The sequence below is a fragment of the Cherax quadricarinatus genome, unplaced genomic scaffold (assembly GCF_038502225.1).
Source record: "Cherax quadricarinatus isolate ZL_2023a unplaced genomic scaffold, ASM3850222v1 Contig793, whole genome shotgun sequence".
Lineage (NCBI taxonomy): Eukaryota > Metazoa > Arthropoda > Malacostraca > Decapoda > Parastacidae > Cherax > Cherax quadricarinatus.
The window spans coordinates 69,405-95,253 of NW_027195819.1; the positions used below are offsets into that span (position 1 = coordinate 69,405).

Consider the following 25,849-nt stretch of genomic DNA (forward strand, 5'->3'; position numbering starts at 1 on the left):
TTATTCCTTTTGGGCCACCCCGCCTCGGTGGGATACGGCTGGGGTGTTGAAAGAAAGAAAGACTTATGCTTCATATAGGGAGCAGGTTGGTAGACAGCAACCACCCAGGGAGGTACTACCGTCCTGCCAAGTGGGTGTAAAATGGAAACCTGTAATTGTTTTACATGATGGCAGGAGTGCTGGTGTCTTTTTTCCTGTCTCATAAACACGCAAGATTTCAGGTATGTCTTGCCACTTCTACTTACACTAAGGTCACACTACACATACATGTACAAACATATATACACACACCCAGCTAGGTTTTTTCAATTTTTTAATAGCACTTGTTCTTCTTAATTTCCATGGGGAAGTGGAAAATAATTCTTTACCCATAAGCCATGTATGTTGTAGGAGGCAACTAAAATGCTAGGAGCAAGGATGCAGTAACTCCCTTTTCCTGTATAAATTACTAAATGTAAAAGGAAAAAACTTTTGTTTTTCTTCTTGGGTCACCCTGCCTTGGTGGGATGCAGCCAGTGAGTTGAGGAAAAAATATGCCTCAGTTTACAACACATTTACATTTCCTGATGTAATAAAGAAATATAATTAAATTAAGCAATTCCCATGTCCACAGTTAATGTATGAGCTGTCAAACATAAATGCATTTTTTCCTAAACTAATACAGCCTGTCCTTGTCCTGGTTACCATAATATTGGACAAAGTATAAGCCATTTACTTTAATTATTTTAACTTTTAAATAACAAAATATTTTTTCAGGGTGAACTCACCTGCTGAATACTGTGCTGGTTGTGGAGTGTCAACACTCTTGAAAATACGCAGCAACAGATGACATGTCAAGCGTGCGCCTGGCTCTGCTTCTGGATTGCCCTCCCCTGTAAAAAAAATGAACAATAAAAGCAATTAATACTCCAATGAGGTATATGTGGAGACAAAAAATGTTATCTATGGAGGCAAAGAAGGGAATTTATGAAAGCATAGTAGTACCAACACTCTTATATGGGTGTGAAGCTTGGGTTGTAAATGCTGCAGCGAGGAGGCAGTTGGAGGCAGTGGAGATGTCCTGTCTAAGGGCAATGTGTGGTGTAAATATTATGCAGAAAATTCAGAGTGTGGAAATTAGGAGAAGGAGTGGAGTTAATAAAAGTATTAGTCAGAGGGCTGAAGAGGGGTTGTTGAGGTGCTTTGGTCATTTAGAGAGAATGGATCAGAGTAGAATGACATGGAGAGCGTATAAATCGGTAGGGGAAGGAAGGCGGGGTAGGGGTCGTCCTCGAAAAGGTTGGAGGGAGGAGATAAAGGAGGTTTTGTGGGTGAGGGGCTTGGACTTCCAGCAAGCATGCGTGAGCATGTTAGATAGGAGTGAATGAAGACGAATGGTATTTGGGACCTGACGAGCTGTTGGAGTGAGAGCAGGGTAATATTTAGTGAAGGGATTCAGGGAAACCGGTTATTTTATATAGCTGGACTTGAGTCCTGGAAATGGGAAGTACAATGCCTGCACTCTTAAGGAGGGGTTTGGGATATTGGCAGTTTGGAGGGATATACAGTGGACCCCCGGTTAACGAACTTTTTTCGTTCCAGTAGTATGTTCAGGTGCCAGTACTGACCGAATTTTTTCCCATAAGGAATATTGTGAAGTAGATTAGTCCATTTCAGACCCCCAAACATACACGTACAAACGCACTTACATAAATACACTTACATAATTGGACGCATTTGGAGGTGATCGTTAAGCGGGGGTCCACTGTATTGTGTATTTTTATATGTATATACTTCTAAACTGTTGTATTCTGAGCACCTCTGCAAAAACAGTGATTATGTGTGAGTGAGGCAAAAGTGTTGAATGATGATGAAAGTATTTTCTTATTGGGGATTTTCTTTCTTTTTGGGTCACCCTGCCTCGGTGGGAGACGGCCGACTTGTTAAAAAAAAAAAAAAAATTATAAAAATTACCATAATATTGCAACATGAACTTAATGTCAAGCTTGTTAGGTAAGACACATATGCAACAGTTAGGTATCTTTATTTTCAAGACATTTCGCCTACACAGTAGGCTTCTTCAGTCGAGTACAGAAAAGTTGATAGAAGCAGAAGAGACTTGAAGATGATGTAATCAGTCCATCACCCTTGAAGTTTTGAGGTGGTCAGTCCCTCAGTCTGGAGAAGAGTATTGTTCCATAGTCTGAAACAATATGGAGTTGAAGTGATAGGATGGAGCCTTATATAGTTTCAGACTATGGAACAATACTCTTCAGACTGAGGGACTGACCACCTCAAAACTTCAAGGGTGATGGACTGATTACATCATCTTCAAGTCTCTTCTGCTTCTGTCAACTTTTCTGTACTCGACTGAAGAAGCCTACTGTGTAGGCGAAACGTTTTGAAAATAAAGGTACCTAACTGTTGCATATGTGTCTTACCTAACAACCTGTCGGTATTTTATACCATTTTATTGTTCAATGTCAAGCTTAAACAAAGGTAATGTGCCTCAAGTTTCAGTATAGTAGGGACACTATTGATTGAAAGCAAGTACTCGAATTTTAGAGATAAATGGTTTTTAAATTTTACAACAAATAAAGATGAATGGTTTTTAAATTGTAAAACCAATAATGAGACCAAAAACAGAATTTAAAGATATAAAGAAGCCATTCTCTGACTACTGTGTCTGCTAGTTATAAATATATGCATTAATGAGTAGTGCAAAGATTGTCCACAATGCCTGTAAAGTTATGACATAAGCAATAACTTTAGACATGGACAAACAGTCATTGACAGTTTCAGATGGAACAAAGATGCAAACACATGAATATATGGCTAGGAAAATATGATCCAACCTGAGTTCCATGCTGCCATCAGAGAGGGAAGAACAACACACTTGAGAAAATCAGGAAGTGTGAAACAATGGCGAGCAATAAGAATCGCAGTGAATACAGCCAAGGAGCTGTGAATAGTTGGCGTTGAATGTGGATCCCGAAGAGCAACTTGTGACAAAACTTCAATGTAACCGTGACTCTCCATGGATGAGCAACACAGCGCATTCAGAACCCCTATGTAAACAATATAAAAAAATTAGTACAATCTGTGAAGGGGTGGAAGAGTAAATGTTCACTAGTATCAAGAGTATCTCAACCAAAAGGAACAAAAATACACAATATTGTGACTGGAACAATACACAAATAACCTGCACATAGGAAAAAGAAGGTTATGACGATGTTTCGGTCCAACTTGGACTATTGAGTAGTCATACCATTGACTGGTCACACCACATGACTAGCCAATGGTCCAAGTCAGACAGAAATGTCATCATAAGCTTCATTCTCTCATATGCAGGCTATTTGTGTATCTCGTCCAAATATAAATGCATGTTTAAGTCTCATTAAAATAATAAATGTCTGAACATACCTAACCATTCTGCAGAGAGAGCATTACATGAAGCAGTGAGTTCTGCACATAGGACAGCCATGTCATTCAGCTTTTCATTGGAAGTTTTGGAGGCACAAGCATCAATGATTGCATTACATACAAAACTATACCGGTTGCTAGGGTCAGACAGCTGTTTGATTATGCTGGAATCAACTTTTAACCTGGAAGAAAATATAAACAGTAAATCTTGTTAAAAAGTACTGTAGCTTATATACCACCTCCTAGTTGTAGGAGTAAGGTCATTGTAGCCATTATCATCACCTTAAATCCCACAGTAAGCAGATGGGAAAATACTGTCTGGTGATGATGTAAAGGTATTGTATAAAGAGGAAGTCAAGATATTGGGTGTAACATTTAACATTTCAAAATACATTTTACTATCAGCAGCACTACAGAGCATCTGAATATCCACACATCAGCAAATTATCCACAGGCTTAAAGTCTTAAGTACAGCAGTTTCATAACACTAAGGGCTTTCTTTTTCTTTTCTCTCTCTTTCTCTCTCTTTTTTGAGCAATGAATATTGTAAACTATATAAATACTTCAGTTTTGTCAGATGCTGCTTGTTAACATATCTAAAAATATCATCCAACAGAAAAAAATACATAATAAATAGTAATAAACAAATCCATGATAAATAATGGATAATTTCAACATCAGACGATAAAAAATAAAAGTGGTATAATTAATAGGAAAGCACGGATCTATAGTTAGTTAATGTTATGTGATAAAGTATTCATCCAGGAAGCTGTATGTTGTGACACTAAATCATTTGTAAATTTCATAAAATTTAATAATATTACAATAATTTTTTTTTAGTTTTGTTAGTACATCTTTACATAAATAAAAAAAAATATTGTGTAAAGAAGGAATCATGTGAGCATGAACCAGGGTTGGCCAAGTGGCAAACCATGATGGTATACAATGTACTGAGAAAAGGATTTTAATTCCAGTATATTATTGGTCATGATGGGCTCCAGTGTTGCATAAAATCACATTTTACACAATAAACAGCCACACTTGAATTTAGGCTAAGGATTTAGACATGTAATCTAAAACTCTGTCAAAGCAACCAAGATTTCAAACTACTGTGAACCTAACAAATAATGGAGTAATTACATTATTATTATTATTATAATCAAGGGGGAAGCGCTAAACCCGAAGGATTATACAGCGCCTGGGGGGGTAGATGTGGAAGGCATTCAAGCTTAATTCGGGGAACTGGAGCATGCACAGATCCAATTCCCTAAATCAAGAGCCCCCTACCAACATCAAGGAACCTTCCTTGATGGGGGAGTAATTACAGATTTATTGACATTTACTGTGAGTGAATAATACTGAGGGGGTTTGTGATTAGGGTTGAATGTATCAGAGGTGAAGTGAAGTAAAAAAAAAGGGTGAAGCAACTGTAGTGGATTGAATTGGAGGTTGATCAAGAATGAGGTAATGAGCTGTGTGAATATGAGGACTGAAGGAACTGTTCGTAGAGATAGCAGATCAATAGAAAATATAGAGGACTATGGAGGGGGGGAGGATAGAGGGAATGAATAAGAGTGGAGGGAGAGGAAAGGGAGGGATAAGAAGGGGAAAGAGGAGAAAGGAAAAGGAGAAAAGCTGGAAGGAGGAGGAGAGTGGTCAGGAATGGCACTAGAAGTGTAAAGTTTTGAGTTAATATTAAGGTTGTGAGGTTTTTTCTTAATGGCATGTGTAGTGAGAAATGTGCTTGAATGGTAGAGAAGTCATCTGAACTGAGGCTTGGAATGCCCATACTGGTGTGTTGGTGTAATAAAAACACTACTACAACTAATAATAATAATTTATTTCCACAAGGCACATTTTTTTTACAAAACCGAATGCCATTTAACAGCATATATAGAAAGCTTCTGGTTATGCAGGCATTTCAGGCAATCTTAAAAATTAACATGAGGTGAGAGATAACATTAGAAAGCACATATACATGTATGATCAATGTAATGAGCCAGAAAACCATGTTGCAGATATGAAAATAGAAGGGAAAATCCCATTCATGATGCAACATCTGCATACTTTATAATAGAATTATTCCTTATTTTAATAAACTAGTTCACCGTGAAAATAAAAACTGTAATAATTCAAGACAAATACTTCATAAAACAAAGAGCAAATTCAGTCCCATTTTAAGAATTAACCGTGTAAACTAGCAGTAAGGAAACACGTTTCATTTTTCAATCAGTTTTATATGTGCTGTCACTGTTTCATATCAGATCATAATTTTTTTTTAGAAAGATCCAGGCCCTGAATGCTTATAAAAGTGATCAAGTGTAGTAATAAGAGCTCCAAAAACTACATAAGGATTGATGACAAGATTTATGTAAGACCATTCTAAAACTTACTTAGGATTTTTTATGTACTCCTCCATAAACTGTGGAGACCATCGGTATGTTCCCTGTGCTGGGCTGATACTAGCATAAAGAGCTTGTTTGATTTTTGGGTACACTACTGAGAATAGCTCATGATGTTTTGACTGGAAAAATAGAATAGTAAACATTAGCTACAGTAAATATATCTTCACTAATAGGCTACCAATTCATAGGAACCTCAAAGATTTAAAACAGAAAATACTTTTTTCTTTTTTTTTTGCATATACTATGCTATAAGGAATGAATTACATAATTATATGGAAGAATGCTCTTCCAGATTATTATTGTAATTATTATAATTACTTTTTTAACTCACTGCCATCTTATTATTGTAATTATTATAATTACTTTTTTAACTCACTGCCATCTCCTGCCAAAGCAGGGTGAACCAAAGAAGAAAATGCATTCAATAACATTCACTCAACTGCTGTCTTTCAAGAAGTGTGCTGACATCACAGTCAGAGTATCTTCCGATATCAACATCCTCACCCCCTTTCAAAGTGCAGGCACTACCTGGTTTTCCTGAATCCGTTCATAAAAGTTACCCTGTCAAACTTCAACTAATTGTCTCCATGCCACTGCCTATATGTAATTATGATCATTTATTTATTTATTTATTTATTTATTTATTTATAATTTGAGCACACTTACAGAGGTACAAAAAAAAATACAGATAAGAGCAGCATGCCAAAGCCACTTATACTATGCATAGCATTACGGGCTGGCTTAAAATTAACTTAAGATTAACTAAGCAATGATGAAATCAGTGAAAAACATTAATGTAAACTGATTACTATAAAGCACAAGTGAGTATTACAAAGACAGGTCATATGGTTGCATGCATTGTTGTAAATTCAGTAGAATGGAGTATTCTGTTAGGTAGTGAATTTAAAAAATAATAAAGTTAGATTGGGTTTTAGGTTTAACATTTATGTGATATAATTGTGATAAATTGTTATGAATGAAAAGAAGTTGGATGTCCTGGCCCTAAGCGAAACAAAGCTGAAGGGGGTAGGAGAGTTTCAGTGGGGGGAAATAAATGGGATTAAATCTGGAGTATCTGAGAGAGTTAGAGCAAAGGAAGGGGTAGCAGTAATGTTAAATGATCAGTTATGGAAGGAGAAAAGAGAATATGAATGTGTAAATTCAAGAATTATGTGGATTAAAGTAAAGGTTGGATGCGAGAAGTGGGTCATAATAAGCGTGTATGCACCTGGAGAAGAGAGGAATGCAGAGGAGAGAGAGAGATTTTGGGAGATGTTAAGTGAATGTATAGGAGCCTTTGAACCAAGTGAGAGAGTAATTGTGGTAGGGGACTTGAATGCTAAAGTAGGAGAAACTTTTAGAGAGGGTGTGGTAGGTAAGTTTGGGGTGCCAGGTGTAAATGATAATGGGAGCCCTTTGATTGAACTTTGTATAGAAAGGGGTTTAGTTATAGGTAATACATATTTTAAGAAAAAGAGGATAAATAAGTATACACGATATGATGTAGGGCGAAATGACAGTAGTTTGTTGGATTATGTATTGGTAGATAAAAGACTGTTGAGTAGACTTCAGGATGTACATGTTTATAGAGGGGCCACAGATATATCAGATCACTTTCTAGTTGTAGCTACACTGAGAGTAAAAGGTAGATGGGATACAAGGAGAATAGAAGCATCAGGGAAGAGAGAGGTGAAGGTTTATAAACTAAAAGAGGAGGCAGTTAGGGTAAGATATAAACAGCTATTGGAGGATAGATGGGCTAATGAGAGCATAGGCAATGGGGTCGAAGAGGTATGGGGTAGGTTTAAAAATGTAGTGTTAGAGTGTTCAGCAGAAGTTTGTGGTTACAGGAAAGTGGGTGCAGGAGGGAAGAGGAGCGATTGGTGGAATGATGATGTAAAGAGAGTAGTAAGGGAGAAAAAGTTAGCATATGAGAAGTTTTTACAAAGTAGAAGTGATGCAAGGAGGGAAGAGTATATGGAGAAAAAGAGAGAAGTTAAGAGAGTGGTGAAGCAATGTAAAAAGAGAGCAAATGAGAGAGTGGGTGAGATGTTATCAACAAATTTTGTTGAAAATAAGAAAAAGTTTTGGAGTGAGATTAACAAGTTAAGAAAGCCTAGAGAACAAATGGATTTGTCAGTTAAAAATAGGAGAGGAGAGTTATTAAATGGAGAGGTAGAGGTATTGGGAAGATGGAAGGAATATTTTGAGGAATTGTTAAATGTTGATGAAGATAGGGAAGCTGTGATTTCGTGTATAGGGCAAGGAGGAATAACATCTTGTAGGAGTGAGGAAGAGCCAGTTGTGAGTGTGGGGGAAGTTCGTGAGGCAGTAGGTAAAATGAAAGGGGGTAAGGCAGCCGGGATTGATGGGATAAAGATAGAAATGTTAAAAGCAGGTGGGGATATAGTTTTGGAGTGGTTGGTGCAATTATTTAATAAATGTATGGAAGAGGGTAAGGTACCTAGGGATTGGCAGAGAGCATGCATAGTTCCTTTGTATAAAGGCAAAGGGGATAAAAGAGAGTGCAAAAATTATAGGGGGATAAGTCTGTTGAGTGTACCTGGTAAAGTGTATGGTAGAGTTATAATTGAAAGAATTAAGAGTAAGACGGAGAATAGGATAGCAGATGAACAAGGAGGCTTTAGGAAAGGTAGGGGGTGTGTGGACCAGGTGTTTACAGTGAAACATATAAGTGAACAGTATTTAGATAAGGCTAAAGAGGTCTTTGTGGCATTTATGGATTTGGAAAAGGCGTATGACAGGGTGGATAGGGGGGCAATGTGGCAGATGTTGCAAGTGTATGGTGTAGGAGGTAGGTTACTGAAAGCAGTGAAGAGTTTTTACGAGGATAGTGAGGCTCAAGTTAGAGTATGTAGGAAAGAGGGAAATTTTTTCCCAGTAAAAGTAGGCCTTAGACAAGGATGTGTGATGTCACCGTGGTTGTTTAATATATTTATAGATGGGGTTGTAAGAGAAGTAAATGCGAGGGTCTTGGCAAGAGGCGTGGAGTTAAAAGATAAAGAATCACACACAAAGTGGGAGTTGTCACAGCTGCTCTTTGCCGATGACACTGTGCTCTTGGGAGATTCTGAAGAGAAGTTGCAGAGATTGGTGGATGAATTTGGTAGGGTGTGCAAAAGAAGAAAATTAAAGGTGAATACAGGAAAGAGTAAGGTTATGAGGATAACAAAAAGATTAGGTGATGAAAGATTGAATATCAGATTGGAGGGAGAGAGTATGGAGGAGGTGAACGTATTCAGATATTTGGGAGTGGACGTGTCAGCGGATGGGTCTATGAAAGATGAGGTGAATCATAGAATTGATGAGGGAAAAAGAGTGAGTGGTGCACTTAGGAGTCTGTGGAGACAAAGAACTTTGTCCTTGGAGGCAAAGAGGGGAATGTATGAGAGTATAGTTTTACCAACGCTCTTATATGGGTGTGAAGCGTGGGTGATGAATGTTGCAGCGAGGAGAAGGCTGGAGGCAGTGGAGATGTCATGTCTGAGGGCAATGTGTGGTGTGAATATAATGCAGAGAATTCGTAGTTTGGAAGTTAGGAGGAGGTGCGGGATTACCAAAACTGTTGTCCAGAGGGCTGAGGAAGGGTTGTTGAGGTGGTTCGGACATGTAGAGAGAATGGAGCGAAACAGAATGACTTCAAGAGTGTATCAGTCTGTAGTGGAAGGAAGGCGGGGTAGGGGTCGGCCTAGGAAGGGTTGGAGGGAGGGGGTAAAGGAGGTTTTGTGTGCGAGGGGCTTGGACTTCCAGCAGGCATGCGTGAGCGTGTTTGATAGGAGTGAATGGAGACAAATGGTTTTTAATACTTGACGTGCTGTTGGAGTGTGAGCAAAGTAACATTTATGAAGGGATTCAGGGAAACCGGCAGGCCGGACTTGAGTCCTGGAGATGGGAAGTACAGTGCCTGCACTCTGAAGGAGGGGTGTTAATGTTGCAGTTTAAAAACTGTAGTGTAAAGCACCCTTCTGGCAAGACAGTGATGGAGTGAATGATGGTGAAAGTTTTTCTTTTTCGGGCCACCCTGCCTTGGTGGGAATCGGCCGGTGTGATAATAAATAAATAAATTGTGAGAAACATTTAAGATATACAATTTATAAGGTTCAGTTATTCAGTATTTATTTGGTTTTGGGTGAGTAAGTGATCTTTGAGAAGAGACTTGAATTTATAAACAGGTAGTGTTTCTTTTATATTTACAGGTAATGAATTCCAGATTTTAGGGCCTTTTATGTGCATTGAGTTTTTGCATAGCGTGAGATGGACACGAGGAATATCAAAGAGTGATCTGTGCCTTGTGTTATGGTCATGTGTTCTGTTGAGGTTGGCAAGGAGATGTTTGAGGGGAGGGTTAATATCAGAGTTGAGTGTTCTATGTATGTAATAGGTGCAGTAATAAGTATGGATGTTTTGTATGGTGAGTAGGTTGAGTGTATTGAATATTGGTGGAGTGTGCTGCCTGTAGTGAGAATTTGTTATCATTCTAACTGCAGCCTTTTGTTGGGTAATTAGTGGTCTGAGATGGTTACTTGTTGTTGAGCCCCATGCACAAATTCCATAGGTGAGATAGGGGTAAATAAGAGAGTGATATAGGGCCAGGAGGGCTGACTGTGGAGCATAGTACCGTATCTTCGATAGTATGCCTACAGTCTTGGAAATTTTCTTAGAAATTTGTTGTATATGTGTATGAAATTTGAGTCTATTATCAAGGTGGATTCCTAAGAATTTTCCCTCTGTTAGCTTTGTGATAGGTGATCCGTTTATCATTATGTTAAGAGGGACATCTGTAGCTCTGTTACCAAACTGAATGAAGTAGGTTTTGTCAATGTTTAGTGTAAGTTTGTTAGTACTCATCCAGGTAGATATTTTCTGTAATTCGGTATTTACAGTATTGGCTAGCGTGACTGGGCTCGGGTGGGAGAAGACGTATGTTGTGTCATCAGCAAATAGTGTGGGTTTGAGTAATTGAGAAGCATTTGGTAGGTCATTTATGTATAGGAGAAAGAGAAGAGGGCCAAGGACACTTCCCTGTGGGACACCAACTGTAATTGGTTGTGCAGAAGAGTTTGCCCCATTTGCGTACACATATTGGCTTCTGTTGCTGAGGTATGACTTGAGGTAGTTGAGGGAGTGCCCTCTTATACCATAGTGTGATAATTTTATGTGGAGCAAGTCATGGTCAACTGTATCAAAAGCTTTACGTAAGTCAATGAAGATCCCCAGTGGGACTTCTTTTTTCTCTATTGCAGTGTATATATGTTCTAGCATGTGTATAATAGCATCATTAGTATTTTTATTAGGCCTGAATCCAAATTGGCAGGGGTTGAGTATGTTTTGGGAGATAAGGTAGGAGTAGATTCGTTTATGAATTAATTTTTCGAAGATTTTTGAGAGAGGGTGTAAGTTGGATATTGGCCTATAGTTATTCAACTCTGTTTGGTCTCCTCCTTTGTGGATCGGGGTGACCCTTGCTATTTTGAGTACTGTAGGGAAGGTGGAGGATTCAATGGATTTGTTAAAGAGTGTTGCAATGATTGGTGATAGCACTTGTGACACTTTTTTGTATATAAAGGGTGGTAAGGTATTTAAATCTCCTGCCTTGTTTTTTAGTGCGTTGATAATAAGGGAGACTTCGTATGGGTTAGTCGGAGCTAGGAACAGTGTGTTCGGGTAGTTGCCGGTGAGGTAGTCATTTGGTGGGGTATCTGAGCTTGGGATTTTATTGGCAAGGTTTTGTCCTATAGTGGAGAAGAAATCATTGAGTCTGTTTGCTGTTTCTGTTGGTGGGAGTTGGGGTTCATCTGATTTTGCTAATTTTATTTCGCTATTTCGTGATATCTTTTTTGTTCCCAGAATTTCTGATAGGGTTTTCCAGGTCTTTTTTATATCACCTCGTAAGTTGGATAATCTGTTCTCATAATACAATTTTTTTGCCCTTCTTATCAGGCTGGTTAGGATTGACGAGTAACGTTTTGTTTGGTCTCTGGTTATGTGACCCATTCTGTACTGTTTTTCATATTGGTGTTTTGTATTTATGGATTTGAGAATGCTGGGTGTTAGCCAGGGACTGTTCAGTCTCTTAGCTGTCATCTGCTTAGTTTTTTTAGGGCAGTGCTTGTTATAGAGGTATTGAGTCTTTTTTAGAAAATTATTAATACATTCGTCAATATCTGTATTGATTTCTAGCTCAGTGTGCCAATCAATGTTTGCTAATGCTGTTGTGAAGTTATTAATGGCTGCCTCATTGTGAAGTCTGAAGGTGACTTTAGTAGTGTCTTGGGGTAATTTACCAAGAGTTGTTATGAGGAAAGTAGGGTAGTGGTCTGTGGTATTATCTGTAATTATGCCTGATTTTAAAGGGGATATGGTGTTGGTCCAGATGTGGTCAAGTAGGGAAACACTAGTCTCTGTAACTCTTGTAGGTTTTGTTACTGTTGGTAGCAACATACAGTTACTCATTGTGTTTGTGAATTCAGTAACGTGTGGGTCCTGGTCTTGCAGGAGATTTATATTGAAGTCACCTGAGAGTAGTAAGTGATCTTTGTTCATGCGTGCATCAGTTATCATACTTCCTAGGTTTTGACTAAATTGGCTAATGTTTGACTGTGGAACTCTGTAGATGTTTATCAATGTGAGAGGTTTTCGTAGGTATTTGGATTTGAATTTGGCTATTATATATTCCCCATGTTCATCTCTTGTGCAAGTATTAGTGATACATTCTAGTTGGTCTGAGTAGTATATGGCTGTGCCACCCCCTTGTTGGTCTGGCCTACAGTTGTGTATGGCTGTGTAACCAGGAATGGTATAGACATCTGTAGTATCAGGCTTTAGCCAGGTTTCAGTTAGTGTAATGATGGACATATTGGCATGTAAGGAATTTAGTAATGCTATGAGGTCATCGTAATGCTTGCTTAAAGATCTGATATTGTAGTTAAAGATAGTTATGTTGTTGTTGGCACTGAGAAGTGCCTTTGATTGTTCTGCAGTGTAGTAATTACAGTAACTGTTTGATTCATTTAAGTCATTAAATAAGAGGTTGGTATCTGGATCAATGCTTGTAATCATAAGATTTGTAGTGAATCTATAGTTAGAATTAAGTATAAAACAAAGTAAATAGTCTTAAGCTAAAAAATAGCACCTGAATTATTTAACAAATGTAAAATAATGAGCTAAGGTAGTTTTTTTTTTTTTTTTTTTTTTTTTTTTTAGGTAAAATAAATGAGCAAATATAAAAGGGACTAGTACAAATAAAGTGATGATCAAATAATTGTCGTATCTAGGGGCAGCACTACACATACAGGATCACACAGACCTAGGGAAGGAGGTGATCAGGTTTGATCCAAGGGAAGAGTACAGTGGACCCCCGCATAATGATCAGCTCCCAACTCGACCAGTTATGTAAGTGTATTTTTGCAAGTGCTTTTGTAGGTGTATTTTTGGGGGTCTGAAACGGACTAATCTAATTCACAATATCTCTTATGGGAACAAATTCGGTCTATAACGGCACCCAAACAGACTTCTGGATTGAAATAATATCGTTATGCGGGGGTCCACTGTATTTCCAATTGATTAATACAAGAGCCCTTAACCAGTATGAAGGCAGCCCTTTCCAGGAAGAGCCTTGCAGAACTTTAAAATTACAGCTACTTAATACATTCAAAAATATATCTCAATTCTAAAATATGTCTCAAAGTGGTTGGTAAATAACAAATTAAGATACTATACTTTAGATTTTCCAAGAAATGAAGACCAGTATAGCATATAACTTACCTTCAGGAAGGAACATGAAGCATAAAGCTCATAAAGGTATGCAAAAACCACTCGTTCAGGGGAGGTACAGTCTGAAGGGTTAGCCTTCACCAGGCGGCACAAACCTTCGAAGATAGCACAAGTCTGCTCCTGTGACACTGAGAAAAGTTCAAGATCAGCAATATTAAAGTTTAAATTATACATACAAATGCTGTATTGCATTGTTCCTTCATTCTTTTATGTTCAAAATTATCTCATGACACACACAACAAATACACAGACACTCACAATTTCACACACACAAAAAAAGAGGCACTTTGAGGACTCAAGAAGCTCTGCCCCAAAAGTAAGATGCTCCTTTTAACCGGCAAGGCAAGAAACCACCTAATCTTGCAACCCTCATAAATACCTGGTCTCTCTCTCTTCATTCCTTTGTATGTGCTGAGGAGGAGCTCAGCTGGAGGTCAAAATACATAGACAACCATTATTTCTCATTTTTGTATCATGAAAGTCTTCACCGCACATATATGTAGTTATGCATGTATGTATATATGAAGTTACCTGTGTGTGGTTGCAGGGGCCGAGTCTCAACTCCTGGCCCTACCTCTCAATTTACTGCTTGCCAGATTAACTCTTTCCTAGTCTCATGGGCCCATTCTTAAAACTATGTATGGAGTCTGCCTCCACCAGTTCTGAATGTATGTAGATATAAATGTTGTTATTTTTTTTTTATTATCACACTGGCCGATTCCCACCAAGGCAGGGTGGCCCAAAAAAGAAAAACTTTCACCATCATTCACTTCATCACTGTCTTGCCAGAAGGGTGCTTTACACTACAGTTTTTAAACTGCAACATTAACACCCCTCCTTCAGAGTGCAGGCACTGTACTTCCCATCTCCAGGACTCAAGTCCGGCCTGCCGGTTTCCCTGAACCCCTTCATAAATGTTACTTTGCTCACACTCCAACAGCACGTCAAGTATTAAAAACCATTTGTCTCCATTCACTCCTATCAAACACGCTCTCGCATGCCTGCTGAAAGTCCAAGCCCCTCGCACACAAAACCTCCTTTACCCCCTCCCTCCAACCTTTCCTAGGCCGACCCCTACCCCGCCTTCCTTCCACTACAGACTGATACACTCTTGAAGTTATTCTGTTTCGCTCCATTCTCTCCACATGTCCGAACCACCTCAACAACCCTTCCTCAGCCCTCTGGACAACAGTTTTGGTAATCCCGCACCTCCTCCTAACTTCCAAACTACGAATTCTCTGCATTATATTCACACCACACATTGCTCTCAGACATGACATCTCCACTGCCTCCAGCCTTCTCCTCGCTGCAACATTCATCACCCATGCTTCACACCCATATAAGAGCGTTGGTAAAACTATACTCTCATACATTCCCCTCTTTGCCTCCAAGGACAAAGTTCTTTGTCTCCACAGACTCCTAAGTGCACCGCTCATCCTTTTCCCCTCATCAATTCTATGATTCACCTCATCTTTCATAGACCCATCCGCTGACACGTCCACTCCCAAATATCTGAATACATTCACCTCCTCCATACTCTCTCCCTCCAATCTGATATCCAATCTTTCATCACCCAATCTTTTTATCCTCATAACCTTACTCTTTCCTGTATTCATTTTCAATTTTCTTCTTTTGCACACCCTACCAAATTCATCCACCAATCTCTGCAACTTCTCTTCAGAATCTCCCAAGAGCACAGTGTCATCAGCAAAGAGCAACTGTGACAACTCCCACTTTATGTGTGATTCTTTAACTTTTAATTCCACGCCTCTTGCCAAGACCCTCACAGTTACTTCTCTTACAACCCCATCTATAAATATATTAAACAACCACGGTGACATCACACATCCTTGTCTAAGGCCTACTTTTACTGGGAAATAATTTCCCTCTTTCCTACATACTCTAACTTGAGCCTCACTATCCTCGTAAAAACTCTTCACTGCTTTCAGTAACCTACCTCCTACACCATACACCTGCAACATCTGCCACATTGCCCCCCTATCCACCCTGTCATACGCCTTTTCCAAATCCATAAATGCCACAAAGACCTCTTTAGCCTTATCTAAATACTGTTCACTTATATGTTTCACTGTAAACACCTGGTCCACACACCCCCTACCTTTCCTCAAGCCTCCTTGTTCATCTGCTATCCTATTCTCTGTCTTACTCTTAATTCTTTCAATAATAACTCTACCATACACTTTGCCAGGTATACTCAACAGACTTATCCCCCTATAATTTTTGCACTCTCTTTTATCCCCTTTGCCTTTATACAAAGGAACTATGCATGCTCTCTGCCAATCCCTAGGTACCTTACCCTCTTCCATACATTTATTAAATAATTGCACCAACCACTCCAAAACTATATCCCCACCTGCTTTTAACATTTCTATCTTTATCCCATCAATCCCGGCTGCCTTACCCCCTTTCATTTTACCTACTGCCTCACGAACTTCCCCCACACTCACAACTGGCTCTTCCTCACTCCTACAAGATGTTGTTCCTCCTTGCCCTATACACAAAATCACAGCTTCCCTATCTTCATCAACATTTAACAATTCCTCAAAATATTCCCTCCATCTTCCCAATACCTCTAACTCTCCATTTAATAACTCTCCTCTCCTATTCTTAACTGACAAATCCATTTGTTCTCTAGGCTTTCTTAACTTATTAATCTCACTCCAAAACTTTTTCTTATTTTCAACAAAATTTGTTGATAACATCTCACCCACTCTCTCATTTGCTCTCTTTTTACATTGCTTCACCACTCTCTTAACCTATGTATGTAGATATAAATGTATGTAGATATGTCCTAGGTAGTAGGCTGGTAGACAGCAAACACCCAAGGAGATACTACTGCCCTGCCAAGCGAGTGTAAAACGAAAGCCTGTAATTGTTTTACATGATGGTAGGATTGCTGGTGTCTTTTTTTTCTGTCTCATACATATGCAAGATTTCAGGTACATCTTGCTACTTCTACTTACATTAAGGCCACACTACACATGCTTGTGCAAGCATATATATGAACATCAAAATGGTATACAATACCGACAGGTTGTTAGGTAAGACACGTATGCAACAGTTAGACAACTTTATTCCGAAACATTTCACCTACAGAGTAGGCTTCTTCAGTCGAATACAGAAAGTAGGCAGGAACAGTAGAGATGTGAAGACGACGTAATCAGTCCATCACCCTTGAAGTCGTAGAATTTGAGGTTGTCAGTCCCTCAGCCTGGAGAAGTTCAATTCCTTAGTCAGGAATAAAGTTGTCTAACTGTTGAATATGTGTCTTACCTAACAAGCATATATATACACACCCTTCTGGGTTTTCTTCTATTTTTTCTTATTAGTTCTTGTTTTTGTTTATGTCCACTTATCTCCATGGGGAAGTGGAACAGAATTCCTCCTCTGTAAGCCATGCGTGTCGTAAGAGGCAACTAAAATGCCAGGAGCAAGGGGCTAGTAACTCATTCTCCTGTATATATTACTAAATGTAAAAGGAGAAACTTTTGTTTTTTTAATTGGGCCACCCTGCCTTGGTGAGATACGGCCGGTGCATTGAAAGAAAGAAGAAAATATAAATGTATATTTTTTTTTTCCTCAGTGACCATTTCTGCCAAGGCAGGTTGACCCAAGCAAAAAAACACATTCACAATCATTCACTCAATCACTGTCTCTCCAGAAGCATGCTGTCAAAATTTAGATTACACCTCTGACTCCAACATCCTCACCCCTCCTTCAGAGTGCAGGCTCTGCCCTTCCCACTTCCAGGACTCAATCCAGTTAATCAGTTTACCCTGAATCCCTTCACAAAAGTTACCTTGGTCACACTCCAACAGAACATCCACTTGTCTCTGTTTATTCCTATCTTCCACTTGTTTCCGTTCATTCCTATCTTCCACTTGTCTCCGTTCATTCCTATCTTCCACTTGTCTCCGTTCATTCCTATCTTCCACTTGTCTCCATTCACTCCTATCTTCCACTTGTCTCCATTCACTCCTATCTTCCACCTGTCTCCATTCACTCCTATCTTCCACTTGTCTCCATTCACTCCTATCTTCCACTTGTCTCCATTCACTCCTATCTTACACATGTCTCCATTCACTCCTATCTTCCACCTGTCTCCATTCACTCCTATCTAACACACTCACACAAGCCTTCTGGATGATCAAGCCTCTGAAACTCAGCCTCTTTCCCCCCCCCCCTCTCACCCACCATTCCTGAGACCTCTACCCCTCCTTCCTTTCAACACTGACTTATACACCCTCTAGGTCATCCTGTTCTCCTCCATTCTCTATAAATGCCCCAACCATTTCAACAACTCCTCCACAGCCCTCTGAATTATACCTGCAAACCCCACATATTCTTCTAATTTCTACTCTTTGAATTCTCTGCATAATATTCACACCACATGGAATTTAATTTAAAAAATCTTAAAAAATGACTGACTTACCAAGCAAACAACAATGATACTTCCTGAGAACACCAACAACATGAAGGAGAAGAGCTGGGCAATACCAGCCAGCTAAGCAGCCCCGCTCTACCAGCTGAGCCTCTATTTCACTAACCTCTTTGATCATCTGAAATGTATAACATTACAGGATAACAATATTTATTTCTGAATCTCTCACGTTATTCCTTAGATGTACATATGTTCCTGCATACTGTGTACCAGTACACACTCGCAACACAAAGGTAACCTTACCAAGGAAATAGATACGTGCAATCATCAAGAAATTTATATATATACACCTACCATCCGACTTATGACCGAGTTCGGTTCCGAGAAACCGGTCGTAAGTCGAAATGGTCGTAAGTCGAACTTTACTACTGAATATCAACAAAACATTTCTGTAATGACTTTATTTTATTGTTTTATTTTGGTATTTCATGTTTTACTTTACTTTTTATGCTGTTAGTACTGTATTTTATACTGTAAGGATTAGGATAAACAATGAGTACAACACAAACAGTTGTTTATTTCCCAGAAATTTGGCATAAAAAACACGGTTGTAAGTCGAGTGGTCGTAAGTCAAGCAGGTCGTAAGTCGGATGGTAGGTGTATATACATTATATATATATATATATATATATATATATATATATATATATATATATATATATATATATATATATATATATATATATATATATATATATATATATATATATATATATATATATATATATATATATGCAATAAGATCACAGTAAACAGGTGATTTCAGAATATGCAAAACAACCACTCTGAAAGAATAGAGAAATTCCAAGCGCTTTCGTGACTACTCACATTATCAAGGAACTATGAAAGTAAAGCATCAGAGAAGCTATATAAGGGGTCTGGTCGGCACCTCACTATCAGATCCCACAACGGTTTAAACACGTGACGCGTTTCGAGCCAACTTGGAAAGGTCCTTGGCACAACTCACCCCACAAACTATTCTACCCAAGAAATAAGAAATTTTAAAGATTATTTGTCCAGTGTATTATTAAATTCTTCCCAAATTCTATTAATTATAAATGGATCTAATTTATATAAACCAAAGGAAATATTCATATTATTGTCAAAACTGCTTTTTATGAAACAAGATTCAATTATATTCCTGTCGACCATGGACTTGCTTGATACTACTTTCTCAACTTTTTGAAAATCAATTGGATGGTTAAAATCTCTTACATGAATAAATAGAGCATTGGAATCTTGTCCAGTTCTAATGCTATATTTATGTTGTTTTAATCTTAGTTCGAGATTTTTACCAGTTTGACCGTAATAAACTTTATCGCAAATTTTACAAGGAATCTTATAGACACATCCATCAGCATTTTGGGGGGAATTCTTTATCAAAAGTTTTTTTACTGTATCGAGATTTTTGAATACAACTTTAATATTAAAAGTCTTAAGAAGAGAAGGCATATCAACCAAGTTTTCATGGTAAGGGAGAACTAACATATTTTTATTTGAATAAGGCTGGTTGTCCCTTTTTGGATTGTAAAAAGTATTTCTGGCAACTTTAAAAGATTTATCAATTACATTTCTTGGGTATTTTAAATCATTACCTATTTCATAAATTTTGGATATTTCCTCATCTATGAACTCAGGACTACAAATTCGTAAAGCCCTCAGAAACATTGATGAGAAAACAGACAGTTTGACTCTATCTTGATGCGAGGAATAATAGTGGACATAGGAACAGTTATTAGTAGGTTTTCTGTAAATTTTAAATTTGAATTCATTATTACCCTTAATAATTAAAACATCTAGAAAAGGCAATGAGTTATTTTCTTCAAACTCAACAGTAAATTTTATTGAATGGGCTAAGCTATTTAATTTTCCAAGGAAATGGTGTATATCTACATTTTTGGGCATAAGACACAAAATATCATCAACATATCTGAACCATTTAGCTCTATTAGGGAGGATTGTGTTAAGTAACCTTGTTTCAAAAAATTCCATGTATAGGTTACTAAGAACAGGTGAAAGAGGATTTCCCATTGCCATACCAAACTTCTGAGTGTAAAATTTATCATTAAATACAAATTTTGCATCAACAATGCAAAGTTTAATAAGTTTAATGATAGTAGGAACTGGCAATGGTAAATCATAGTTAACGAGTTCTTCAGATAAGAAACTTAATAAATCATCAACAGGAACTTTCGTAAACAAGGAAGTAACATCAAAACTAACCATGTTAAAATCATTTAGGTCAGTCAAGGAGCTTAATTTATCAACCAAGTCTATGTTGTTTTTAACATTAAAGTTAGAAATTTTGCCAACAATAGGGCTCAAAATATCAACAAGCCATTTGGATAATTTATATGAAACTGACCCTATGGAGCTAATAATTGGTCTGACTGGATTCCCTGGTTTGTGTGTTTTTATTAGTCCATACATGTAAGGCAAAGATGGATTAAATAGCTTAGCCCATTCAATAAAATTTACTGTTGAGTTTGAAGAAAATAACTCATTGCCTTTTCTAGATGTTTTAATTATTAAGGGTAATAATGAATTCAAATTTAAAATTTACAGAAAACCTACTAATAACTGTTCCTATGTCCACTATTATTCCTCGCATCAAGATAGAGTCAAACTGTCTGTTTTCTCATCAATGTTTCTGAGAGCTTTACGAATTTGTAGTCCTGAGTTCATAGATGAGGAAATATCCAAAATTTATGAAATAGGTAATGATTTAAAATACCCAAGAAATGTAATTGATAAATCTTTTAAAGTTGCCAGAAATACTTTTTACAATCCAAAAAGGGACAACCAGCCTTATTCAAATAAAAATATGTTAGTTCTCCCTTACCATAAAAACTTGGTTGATATGCCTTCTCTTCTTAAGACTTTTAATATTAAAGTTGTATTCAAAAATCTCGATACAGTAAAAAAACTTTTGATAAAGAATTCCCCCCAAAATGCTGATGGATGTGTCTATAAGATTCCTTGTAAAATTTGCGATAAAGTTTATTACGGTCAAACTGGTAAAAATCTCGAACTAAGATTAAAACAACATAAATATAGCATTAGAACTGGACAAGATTCCAATGCTCTATTTATTCATGTAAGAGATTTTAACCATCCAATTGATTTTCAAAAAGTTGAGAAAGTAGTATCAAGCAAGTCCATGGTCGACAGGAATATAATTGAATCTTGTTTCATAAAAAGCAGTTTTGACAATAATATGAATATTTCCTTTGGTTTATATAAATTAGATCCATTTATAATTAATAGAATTTGGGAAGAATTTAATAATACACTGGACAAATAATCTTTAAAATTTCTTATTTCTTGGGTAGAATAGTTTGTGGGGTGAGTTGTGCCAAGGACCTTTCCAAGTTGGCTCGCCGCGCGTCACGTGTTTAAACCGTTGTGGGATCTGATAGTGAGGTGCCGACCAGACCCCTTATATAGCTTCTCTGATGCTTTACTTTCATAGTTCCTTGATAATGTGAGTAGTCACGAAAGCGCTTGGAATTTCTCTATTCTTTCAGAGTGGTTGTTTTGCATATATATATATATATTTTTTTTTTTTTCAACAAGTCGGCCGTCTCCCACCGAGGCAGGGAGACTCAAAAAAGAAAGAAAATCCCCAAAAATAAAATACTTTCATCATCATTCAACACTTTCACCACACTCGCACATTATCACTGTTTTTGCAGAGGTGCTCAGAATACAACAGTCTAGAAGCATACACATAAAAAGATACACAACATACCCCTCCAAACTGCCAATATCCCAAACCCCTCCTTTAAAGTGCAGGCATTGTACTTCCCATTTCCAGGACTCAAGTCCGACTATATGAAAATAACCGGTTTCCCTGAATCCCTTCACTAAATATTACCCTGCTCACACTCCAACAGATCGTCAGGTCCCAAGTACCATTCGTCTCCATTCACTCCTATCTAACACGCTCACGCACGCTTGCTGGAAGTCCAAGCCCCTTACCCACAAAACCTCCTTTACCCCCTCTCTCCAACCCTTTCGAGGACGACCCCTACCCCGCCTTCCTTCCCCTATAGATTTATATGCTTTCCATGTCATTCTACTTTGATCCATTCTCTCTAAATGACCAAACAACCTCAACAACCCCTCTTCTGCCCTCTGACTAATACTTTTATTAACTCCACACCTTCTCCTAATTTCCACACTCCGAATTTTCTGCATAATATTAACACCACACATTGCCCTTAAACAGGACATCTCCACTGCCTCCAACCGTCTCCTCGCTGCTGCATTTACCACCCAAGCTTCACACCCATATAAGAGTGTTGGTACTACTATACTTTCATATATTCCCTTCTTTGCCTCCAGAGATAACGTTTTTTGACTCCACATATACCTCAACGCACCACTCACCTTTTTTCCCTCATCAATTCTATGATTAACCTCATCCTTCATAAATCCATCCGCCGACACGTCAACTCCCAAGTATCTGAAAACATTCACTTCTTCCATACTCCTCCTCCCCAATTTGATATCCAATTTTTCTTTATCTAAATTATTTGACACCCTCATCACCTTACTCTTTTCTATGTTCACTTTCAACTTTCTACCTTTACACACATTCCCAAACTCATCCACTAACCTTTGCAATTTTTCTTTAGAATCTCCCATAAGCACAGTATCATCAGCAAAAAGTAACTGTGTCAATTCCCATTTTGAATTTGATTCCCCATAATTTAATCCCACCCCTCTCCCAAACACCCTAGCATTTACTTCCTTTACAACCCCATCTATAAATATATTAAACAACCATGGTGACATTACACATCCCTGTCTAAGACCTACTTTTACCGGGAAGTAGTCTCCCTCTCTTCTACACACCCTAACCTAAGCCTCACTATCCTCATAAAAACTCTTTACAGCATTTAATAACTTACCACCTATTCCATATACTTGCAACATCTGCCACATTGCTCCTCTATCCACTCTATCATATGCCTTTTCTAAATCCATAAATGCAATAAAAACTTCCCTATCTTTATCTAAATACTGTTCACATATATGCTTCAATGTAAACACCTGATCTACACATCCCCTACCCACTCTAAAACCTCCTTGCTCATCCGCAATCCTACATTCTGTCTTACCTCTAATTCTTTCAATTATAACCCTACCGTACACTTTTCCTGGTATACTCAGTAAGCTTATTCCTCTATAATTTTTACAGTCTCTTTTGTCCCCTTTCCCTTTATATAAAGGGACTATACATGCTCTCTGCCAATCCCTAGGTACCTTCCCCTCTTTCATACATTTATTAAACAAAAGTACCAACCACTCCAACACTATATCCCCCCATGCTTTTAACATTTCTGTCATGATCCCATCAGTTCCAGCTGCTTTACCCCCTTTCATTTTACGTAATGCCTCACGTACCTCCCCCACACTTACATTCTGCTCTTCTTCACTCCTAAAAGATGGTATACCTCCCTGACAAGTGCATGAAATTACTGCCTCTGTTTCTTCCTTAACATTTAAAAGTTCCTCAAAATATTCTCGCCATCTACCCAATACCTCCATCTCCCCATCTACTAACTCCCCTACTCTGTTTTTAACTGACAAATCCATATTTTCCCTAGGCTTTCTTAACTTGTTTAACTCACTCCAAAATTTTTTCTTATTTTCATTAAAATTTCTTGACAGTGCCTCTCCCACTCTATCATCTGCTCTCCTTTTGCACTCTCTCACCACTCTCTTTACCTTTCTTTTACTCTCCATATACTCTGCTCTTCTTATAACACTTCTGCTTTGTAAAAACCTCTCATAAGCTACCTTTTTCTCTTTTATCACACCCTTTACTTCATCATTCCACCAATCACTCCTCTTTCCTCCTGCCCCCACCCTCCTATAACCACAAACTTCTGCCCCACATTCTAATACTGCATTTTTAAAACTATTCCAACCCTCTTCAACCCCCCCCCCCACTACTCATCTTTGCACTAGCCCACCTTTCTGCCAATAGTCGCTTATATCTCACCCGAACTTCCTCCTCCCTTAGTTTATACACTTTCACCTCCCTCTTACTTGTTGTTGCCACCTTCCTCTTTTCCCATCTACCTCTTACTCTAACTGTAGCTACAACTAAATAATGATCCGATATATCAGTTGCACCTCTATAAACATGTACATCCTGGAGCCTACCCATCAACCTTTTATCCACCAATACATAATCTAATAAACTACTTTCATTACGTGCTACATCATACCTTGTATATTTATTTATCCTCTTTTTCATAAAATATGTATTACTTATTACCAAATTTCTTTCTACACATAGCTCAATTAAAGGCTCCCCATTTACATTTACCCCTGGCACCCCAAATTTACCCACTACTCCTTCCATAACATTTTTACCCACTTTAGCATTGAAATCCCCAACCACCATTACTCTCACACTTGATTCAAAACTCCCCACGCATTCACTCAACATTTCCCAAAATCTCTCTCTCTCCTCTACACTTCTCTCTTCTCCAGGTGCATACACGCTTATTATAACCCACTTTTCACATCCAATCTTTATTTTACTCCACATAATCCTTGAATTAATACATTTATAGTCCCTCTTTTCCTGCCATAGCTTATCCTTCAACATTATTGCTACTCCTTCGTTAGCTCTAACTCTATTTGAAACCCCTGACCTAATCCCATTTATTCCTCTCCACTGAAACTCTCCCACCCCCTTCAGCTTTGTTTCACTTAAAGCCAGGACATCCAGCTTCTTCTCATTCATAACATCCACAATCATCTCTTTCTTATCATCTGCACAACATCCACGCACATTCAGACTTCCCACTTTGACAATTTTCTTCTTCTTATTCTTTTTAGTAATCTTTACAGGAAAAGGGGTTACTAGCCCATTGTTCCCGGCATTTTAGTTGACTTTTACAACACGCATGGCTTACGGAGGAAAGATTCTTATTCCACTTCCCCATGGATATAAAAGGAAAATTAATAAGACCAAGAACTATTAAGATAAAATCAAAGAAAACTCAGATGAGTGTGTATAAATAAATGTGTACATGTATGTGTAGTGTGACCTAAGTGTGAGTAGAAGTAGCAAGACATGCCTGTAATCTTGCATATTTATGAGACAGACAAAAGACATCAGCAATCCTACCATCATGTAAAACAATCACAGGCTTCGTTTTACACTCACTTGGCAGGACGGTAGTACCTCCCTGGGTGGTTGCTGTCTACCAACCTACTACCTATCTATCTATCTATATATATATATATATATATATATATATATATATCTTTCTTTCTTCTTTCAACACACCGGCCGTATCCCACCGAGGCGGGGTGGCCCAAAAGGAAAAACGAAAGTTTCTCCTTTTACATTTAGTAATATATACAGGAGAAGAGGTTACTAGCCCCTTGCTCCCGGCATTTTAGTTGCCTCTTACAACACGCATGGCTTACGGAGGAAGAATTCTGTTCCACTTCCCCATGGAGATAAGAGGAAATAAACAAGAATAAGAACTAGAAAGAAAATAGAAGAAAACCCAGAGGGGTGTGTATATATGTGCTTGTACATGTATGTGTAGTGTGACCTAAGTGTAAGTAGAAGTAGCAAGACGTACCTGAAATCTTGCATGTTCATGAGACAGAAAAAAGGACACCAGCAATCCTACCATCATGTAAAACAATTACAGGCTTTCGTTTTACACTCACTTGGCAGGACGGTAGTACCTCCCTGGGTGGTTGCTGTCTACCAACCTACTACCTATCTATCTATCTATATATATAT

At 38.1% G+C, this 25,849-nt stretch overlaps 1 protein-coding gene across 1 annotated transcript in view; it reads right to left on the reverse strand.

Moving 5' to 3' along the window:
* The window catches only part of LOC138851498 (mediator of RNA polymerase II transcription subunit 12-like protein), a gene marked incomplete at its 5' end in the record, with an annotated part of 103,615 nt that overhangs the window by 50,751 nt on the left and 27,015 nt on the right, over positions 1-25,849 (reverse strand). Inside the window, 6 exons of the mRNA XM_070080693.1 lie at positions 768-872; positions 2,835-3,047; positions 3,403-3,584; positions 5,796-5,926; positions 13,593-13,729; positions 18,055-18,181. Of these exons, the coding sequence (XP_069936794.1) occupies positions 768-872; positions 2,835-3,047; positions 3,403-3,584; positions 5,796-5,926; positions 13,593-13,729; positions 18,055-18,181 (895 nt within the window). The remainder of the gene's footprint in view (positions 1-767; positions 873-2,834; positions 3,048-3,402; positions 3,585-5,795; positions 5,927-13,592; positions 13,730-18,054; positions 18,182-25,849) is intronic.